Raw genomic sequence first — 8,504 nt, 5'->3', positions numbered from 1 at the left:
CTTAGAAAGGTGGTCTCTAACTCAATTACTTTCCCGCCTCAGGCGACTGACTGTGTGGAGTTTGCACGTTCTTCCCGTGTCTGCGTGGGTTTCCTCTGGGTGCTCCGGTTTCCTCCCACAGTCCAAAGATGTGCAGGTAAGGTGAATTGGCCGTGCTAAATTGCCCGTAGTGTTAGGTGAAGGGGTAAATGTAGGGGTATGGGTGGGTTGCGCTTCGGAGGGTCGGTGTGGACTTGTTGGGCCAAAGGGCCTGTTTCCACACTGTAATGTAATCTAATCTAATCTAATGATTCTTTTTAAAAGAAAAAGACATTCGCAGCGCTGAAAACTGAAACAACCATACTTTTTGAATCAAAGTTTTCAAGTAGTAGTAATACAGTGCAAACTTCCATCATCCCATCAAGATCAATTTACAGGCTGCTGAGCACACTCGAAACTGCCCATCTGCAATTTTTACTGAGGTACAGCACAGCTTATAACCTGATATCAAACTTCCTCAGCCGTCTTCCATATGGCAATGTGAAACAGATACTGTTGATACCTTGTCTCAAGGTAGAATTGTTAATTAACTATCTTTTGATTCTAATTTCTTATTGTTTTAGGAGTGAATAGCTAACCGTTCAACTGATAATTGTGTCTTTCTAGGACTTAAGGAAATTTGTGTCTTCATGATACATTCTGACACCCTTGTCATTGTTTCCAAGTGTAAACATTTTACACTTTTTCAGTAAAACATTGTCTTCCTTTCAAGCAAGTTGACCTTTTCCACTGTTTATCGCTAGCAATCCAGCCGTCCAGGCTTACTGTCCAGTTGACAGCAGAATTGGACATTTGACTAGCTGAAGAACTTAAGTACTTTGTGTCAGTCTTCATGTAGAAGATGTGGGTAATATCCCAGCAATTAAGGAGAGTCAGGGAGCAGAGTTGAGTATAGTGACCATTACAAAAGAGAAAGTGCTAGAAGAGCTAAAAGGTCTAAATATTGACAAATCTCCTGGCACTGATGGGCTACATCCTAGAGTTCTGAGGGAGGTGGCTGAGGAAATAGCAGAGGCGTTGGTTGTGATATTTGAAAAATCATGAGTCAGGGAAAGTCCCAGCTGATTGGAAAATTGCTGTTGTAACCCCCTTATTCGCCATGGAGCGCAGTGGAGGCGGTGCCATTAAATGTCTTTGATGCAGAGATTGATAAATTCTTGATCTTGCAAGGAATTAAGGGATATGGGGAGAATGCGGGTGAGTGGAGTTGATCATTCAATGATCAACCATCATTGAATGGCAGAGTGGACTCGATGGGCTGAATGGCCTTACTTCCAGTCCTATGTCTTATAGTCGATTTACCCTAAATTTAAAGATACAGTTCCAAAATATTGTGGGCGGCACGGTGGCACAGTGGTTAGCACTGCTGTCTCACAGCGCCAGAGACCCGGGTTCAATTCCCGCCTCAGGCGACTGACTGTGTGGAGTTTGCACATTCTCCCCGTGTCTGCGTGGGTTTCCTCCGGGTGCTCCGGTTTCCTCCCACAGTCCAAAGATGTGCAGATCAGGTGTAATCTAATCTAATCTAATCTAATCTAATCTCAATTCTAACAACCATTGTTCAAAATTGTACTCTGTTTCCTGCATTACGAATTTCTGTCTCAAATTTGCAATCATAACCCGTTTTACAAAACTGAATGTTGAGCAGGAATGAAAACTTGTTTCAATTTCTTGGTTTAGAAAACTTAAGTTTGCTTTGCTTCTTCTCCATTGTCTCTGTCCCCTGCACGGCCATGTGGCCAAGCAGAAAATGATCTTGCAAAGCTTTGGTGCCTGTTCGAACAAAAAAATTGCTTGTCCACCATCTATCTGATTGCACAGATTTCCATTACTCCACCATTTATCTCCATTGTCATTCCAAATCCAATTTTTGCACCTTTTTACACCTCTGTGCTGTTACTGCTTGAAGATGTCTTTATTTTCACCCTTCAAAAACTTGAATCTGTTGACAACTCAGCTCTTGTGACAGTGACCGCCATTCAAAATGTTTATGTGTGAAAAATTTTGCAATGCTCTAGAATGTATTCGACAGTTTTATAAATGCATGATCTTACTCTTTTTTTTTTTTCCTAACTTTTGTGGTATCCTTTTGCCTGTGCAGGAAAGTTGAGTTGAAATCCAATATCAGCCATAATGATAACTGAATGATGGAACTCATTCAGCAGGCTGTATGTTCTTCTCTCACTCCTATTTCTTGTACACTTTGTCCAAGACATCATTTGCCTATTTGCTGCTATTAAACACAATGTTTATCATTTAACTTTTTTTACTGTTATGTTACATCCTACTCCTGTATGATTGTCTTCAACTTACTTCATTTTTGTGTTGTTGGTAAACTCTCCATTCTGAGTCAGAGTGTAATGAGTTAAAACCCCATTTAGTCTTTTGAGTGTAATTTAGGATGCTACTACAATGTGTACATTGAACTACCATGCCATCTTTTAATTTGGGTGTTATGCAGTTGTTATAAGTCCATGGCAATGTGATAGGAATGGATGTTTTAAAAATGAAAGAATAGCATGGTATATAGACAATTTACCTTGAACCAATAAATGCAGAATACTGTAAGTGCTGAAGGTCTGAAATTAAAACTGAGCATGGTGAAAAAAACTTGGTATATGAAGCAGATGGCAGCATCTGTGGGGTGTGAAAATAATTCATGTTTGAAGTCCAGCTTGACTCTGCTTTGGAACTGACCTTAACCCAAAATGGCCTTGTGTGATTTCTGCACAAAAGTTTCGCTCATATCTCAAAGTGCTTTTGGAAAGTTCTAAATATAACTGACTGTTTACTGACCAAAGGATTGGCAGAATCCCACTTTCCATTGTTTGCGGGCTGACCCAAAACTCCAGTGCAGACTTCAAGTCTTCACGTGCAACACTTAATGGAAGAGAGTTGTGCAGAATCTAGTTCATCAAATTAGTTGTGAGTAACCAATGCATTTCCTTATTGTGTGGCAATGACATCCGACTTCAAAATAATTCAGGGTAGCTACTGCTAAATTGAGATAACAAAACCTTATTACTCCAACAAACAAACAATGTGGAGACTAACCCGAAGAGGAGAATTCCTCCAACCAAAACGACACCTTGTATTCTGTTCACCTTCGTTGCATGCTATTCTCTAACATCCATCTTTACCTCTGTGCGTCTTGGTACATGAGGGAGTCAGCAGGTTTTGGGGTGTTTGTGTGAACAAACATTTCTCTTTTTCTGCTGATTTCAAAACACAGCTGAATATCTACTTTCTGTTTTATTACTGAAAAACGCAACACACAAAAGGTTTAAAACTCTCTTTAACATGCATCTTGTGTCAACATAGTGGTGAGTTCTCTTGTCACTCTGTACTATGATTCCAATGGCCTGCCTAAATAGGCCTTAAAAATCTTGTGATGGTGGCTTAAGTTGAATAAGGAACTTGTCTTTTGATATTTTGCTGAATGTATTCATACCTCAATCAATAATACAAATTGTTAAACTTGCTGTTATTTGGGATGATGCTGTACATTGCCTGGTGCATTCAACTTGAGAATGATGTTCGGAGATTAAAATTAAAATTGCAGTTTAAATTATTGATTTGTAAAGTATTTCAAGAAGTCCTGTGGATATGGTAAGCTGCTGTGTGCATAAGCATCAGACAATTTCTTTTTCCCCAATTGAAATTATTTTATCTAATGCTGGCAAAAATGATTCAAACAGTAATTATTGAGGAGCTATTACAATTACTATTATGTCTGTGCAGCTCCTTGTACTGCAATGATTTTCCATCAATTTTTAACTATCTTCAAAATCTATCCCATCCCCATCCTACTTGTAAGCATTCTGAATTCAGGAACCAGTTGACTGTGAAAAAGTCGATTCCTATTTGACAAAATTGACAAATTGATTATCTTTTCCAAGAAATTCAGAAGCCGTTTAACATGTCGCCCTTCACATAGAGCCAAGCTAATTTCCTCTATATCTTTTTGCCTCCACATGTTTCATTCTTCCCACCTATGCCCTTTGATGTTTTACATGTTATGGGTGTGTTTATTAGTTTGTTATTGTTATATGTTTATAATACATTTTTAACATGAGTTTGTGTGTGGCATTCAACTTTCTCTGGTTCCAGTGAATCCCTAAGAATGTGTGCTGAGACAGTTTCTTGAATTCCTTCTTTTGAGATGGCTGCCACCTTCTCTGGATACTCTCCTCCAATTCATTTATCAAATATTCTTTAAAGATACACCACTTTCTCAAAAATAACGGATTTATATTTTGATACGGTCTAGATAGTTTATTTAAAGATGCATGTAATATCTAATTGTTCTATTCCAGATCTCATTTAGCTTGGTTTATAAATGCAGCATTGTGTATTATTGAATGGGCACCTGTGCAGTATGTTGAGCCAACCTGGCGTTATATAGAAATTACAGTAGCCTGATGAGCAATTCTGCTCAGCCAGTTCATGTGAGCAATTGCCTTTAGTTCTTTGTGCTCATACAAATGTGGGCATAGCTTTGTCTCAATTGCAACCTCTGTTAACACTTCCTTAAGCCTAAACATGCTTTGCATTTACATGATTTTAAAATTCCTTCTGTTCTTAATGAGTGAAAAATTATACAAAGGCATACTGGAAGGACATTAATTGGATGTAGTTTCCAAAAGGCTAACACAAGCATGGTGGACCAGATGGGACCTTTTTATAGTGTAACATTCTGTGGTTTCCTTCCTAAAGCATTTAAGTTTAATCTTGTCTATTTTCTCATCTTTGAACTTTCAATACATTTTGAGACAGTCTAGTTCAGTTTTCCCTTTCATCACTTACTGCCAACTTTGCCCTCATTTTTATTTTTGTTTTAATTTACTTTTTAAATTGCTTACTCTGTCAGAAACACAAAATGAATGCTAACTATTGATTTTTTAAAAATTTATTTTTAAAATGACTATTACCTCTGATGTTTTACGTGTGTGTTTCATTCTGTGAAGAGAGGGCAGACTTGTGTCTCACTGAATTCCGCAATGAATTTCATTCTGAGTGGAGGAACAGATTCTGCTGTCAACATATGGGACTTGAAAACCAAAAAGTTGTACAAATCCTACAAGGTATGTAGTCCTGGAAACTTGCTGGGATTTTTGGGGCTGCTAATTCCTGAGATATTTTTGCCTGATTAGAATCCTGAGAATAGAAGCAGTAAAAGTTCACTAACCGTGGAAATACACTCCAGATGAAAAAAATTTCACCAACTCCCTCAGTCAATTCAGGGGCCTAAATCTTGCATTGGAAGATAACTGTTGCTGAAGCATAAACTGGAGTAGCATATCAGGACCATGTGAAAATTCCTTTGCAACTAACTGTATCTGATTGGCCAAGCATGTTAATGTTTCCAATAGGTAATTACCTGGCATCTGAGAGCCTCTGGAAAAAAAAACCCACTGATGCAATAGTAGACAGACAGACACATACACACACAGGCCTGACACCCCAAGGGGATCCAATGCCCCAGACCCAACCACCCATCATATGCATTATTTAAACCTACAGCTTTGTGATTCAGTTTATTCTAATGTGCTCATGATTAACATGATATGTGGACAGCTCTTCATTGCTTTCAGAAAAACTTGCTGGACTAAGCAGGTTACAATCGGTACAAGGTTGTAAGGCTAATGTCGTGATGATGTACAAGTACAGACTGGGTGATACACTGTGGCCACACAGTGGTAGCATTGATCCCCTGATTGGATCTCAAATACCCTTGTTAGAAGATGGGAGTAGATATATTGGTAATATGCTGCTTTTAATTTCAGTCTCTGCAGTTGTCAGACAAAAAGCTTAAGTGTGGTTTGATGGCCAACTTTCCTCTTTTTCACTCAGCAGACTGAGATTGAACTGCTTGTGTATTTGGGCACAATCCTCTGGGCACCATAACAAATTGAAGCTTTTCTTGCCTGCTCAGGTCAGTGATATTCCAGGAACTTTATGGGTGAGCAGTGGTTCTGTCTCAACTTGCAGGCCAATGCTAGATAGTTTCAGTTATTTCTGTAATTTCGTACATGTGACACAATTGGCTGCTTGTACATGTGACACAATTGGCTGCTTGTACATGTGACACAATTGGCTGCTACCATTGTGTGGCCTCATTATCCAGTCTGTACTTGTATATCATCCCTGTCTGATCCTTACAACTTTGTGGCTATTGTAACCAGCTTAGTCTGACAAAAGTTTTCTGATAGCAATTAAGAATTGTCCACACATAATGTTAATCATGAGCATATTAGAAAAATGATTCACAAAGTTGTTGCTTTAAGTTATGTATCTCGAACACATCTTTGTCCTCAAATGGGGTACAATAAGCTGAATTTCCAGAACAGAGCGTTCAGAAAGATTGGAACTGAAATTGAACATGTTAAAACCAATACATAAGGGAATTTAAAAAAAAATGTTTGTTGGGTGTGATCATCATTGGACATAAAAGTATTTAATGCTTGATTTTGACGGTGGTGGTGAACAGTTTGCATGAACTGTTGCATTATCTGTAGTCCACATTGCTGTTAGAAAAGATTTTCAGGAATTTGCACACTGGAAATGGAGAAGTAACTATTATAATTGCAAAGCCAGGATTATGTTTGCCTTCAGAGGGGACTTGCAAGCGGTAGCGATGTTTCTTCTAGTGGTTAGAAGTTTGGAAAGTGTTGAAGAAAGTTTGGTAAGTGTAGCTGTTGATTAGTACATACTGCTGCCAATGTGCAGATGACAAAAGGGCTGAAAGTTTAAGGTCCGATGCTGATCTCTATCGTAACTGGTAAGACCTCCTTCAGTTTTGTTAAAACTGAAATCATTGAGGGAAATGGAGCGTATTCCATTACATTATTTGTGCCTTTTGGGTGGTGCATGGGCTTTGGGGAATAAAGTGGTTAGTTATTCACTACATAACTCCCATTTGTAAATTTTTCTTGTGGCTGCAGAATTTTTTATATTGTTCCAAATTCAATTTCTCGTCAATGTTTCTTTTTAAATTCAATTTGTGGGACATGGGCTTTGCTGGATGGCCCACATTTACTACCCATCCCTAGTTGCCCTCAAGAAAGTGGTGGTGAGCTGCCTTCTTGAACTGCTGCAGTCCATGTGCTGTAGATTGACCCACAATGCCCTGAGGGAGGGAATGCTAGGACTTTGACCCAGTGACAGTGAAGGAACAGTGATATATTTCAAAGTCAGGATGGTGAGTGTCTTAAAGGGTGACCTGTGGCGTTCCCATTTATCTTCCACCCTTGTCCTTCTGGGTGGTTGGATGTTTGGCAGGTGTGTGTAAGGATTTCCAATGAATTTCTGTGGTGCATCCTGCAGATGGTACACACTGATACTACTGAGCATCGATAGTAAAAGGAGTGGAGGACGTAGTACTACTGAAGTGGCCTGCTTTGTCCTGGATGGTGTCAAGTCTCTTGTGTTGTTGGGGTTGCATTCATGCAGACAAGTGGGGAACATTCCATCACACGTCTGATTTGTGCCTTGTCGATGGTGGACAGACTTTGGGAAGTTAGAAGTTGAGTAATGTGGCACTATATTTCTAGCCATTGTATTTTTGTGGCGAGTCCAGTTGAGTTTCTGGTCAGTGGTAATACCATTGAATCAAATGGTGGTGGTTAGATTATCTCATCAAAAATGATCATAGCTTGGCATTTAAGTGGTGTAAATGTTACTTGCCACTTGTCAGCCCAAGCCTGGATCTTGTTGCATTTGACAATGAACTGCTTCAATGTTTGAGGAGTCGCAAATGGTGCTGAACATTGTGCAACCATTCATGAACATCTCAACTTGTGACTCTTTGATGGAGGGAAGGTTATTTGATGAAGCAGCTGAAGATGGTTGAGCCTGGGACACAACCTGAGAAACTACTGCAGAGATGTCCTGGAGCAGCGATGACTGACCTCTAACAACCGCAGTCATATTCCGATGTTCCAGATATGACTCCAGCCGGCATGGAATTTTCCCCCAATACCCATTGATTCCAGTCTTGCTAGGGCTTTTTGATGCCACATTTAGTTGAATGCAGCTTTAATATCACTTTAACCTGACTTCTGGCATTCATCTCTTTTTGTCCATGTTTGAACCAAGGCTATAATGAGGTCAGGAGCCTGAGTGGCCCTGGTGGAACTCCAAACTGGGCATCATTGAGGAGGGTATTGCTGAGCAGGTGCTGCTTGACAGCACTGTTGATGATAACCTTCCATTACTTTACTGATGGTCAATAATAGACAAATGGGGGAATAATTGGCCGAGTTGGATTTGTCCTGCTTTTTGTTCGCCTGAGTCGGGAATTGAACCCGGGTCTCTGGCGCTGCGAGGCAGCAGTGCTAACCACTGTGCCACCGTGCCGCCCACTTTACTGATGGTCAATAATAGACTAATGGGGGAATAATTGGCCGAGTTGGATTTGTCCTGCTTTTTGTTCAGGACATAACTGGGCAATTTTCTACATTGTC

At 39.7% G+C, this 8,504-nt stretch overlaps 1 protein-coding gene across 5 annotated transcripts in view; it reads left to right on the top strand.

The window, feature by feature from the left end:
• The window catches only part of LOC122559217 (protein NEDD1-like), an 83,792-nt gene that overhangs the window by 21,602 nt on the left and 53,686 nt on the right, over positions 1 to 8,504 (top strand). For 4 of the 5 annotated variants that reach the window (XM_043708598.1, XM_043708600.1, XM_043708596.1 and 1 more), the window contains one exon: positions 5,007 to 5,123. The exons of the other annotated variant lie outside the window; for it this stretch is intronic. In XM_043708598.1, coding sequence (XP_043564533.1) covers positions 5,007 to 5,123 — 117 coding nt within the window. The remainder of the gene's footprint in view (positions 1 to 5,006; positions 5,124 to 8,504) is intronic. 5 annotated transcript variants of the gene reach the window in all.

This window comes from Chiloscyllium plagiosum, chromosome 18 (genome assembly GCF_004010195.1).
Source record: "Chiloscyllium plagiosum isolate BGI_BamShark_2017 chromosome 18, ASM401019v2, whole genome shotgun sequence".
NCBI classification, from domain to species: domain Eukaryota; kingdom Metazoa; phylum Chordata; class Chondrichthyes; order Orectolobiformes; family Hemiscylliidae; genus Chiloscyllium; species Chiloscyllium plagiosum.
The sequence above is the reverse complement of the archived record's forward strand: the minus strand, read 5'-3'. Positions and strand labels throughout refer to the sequence as shown.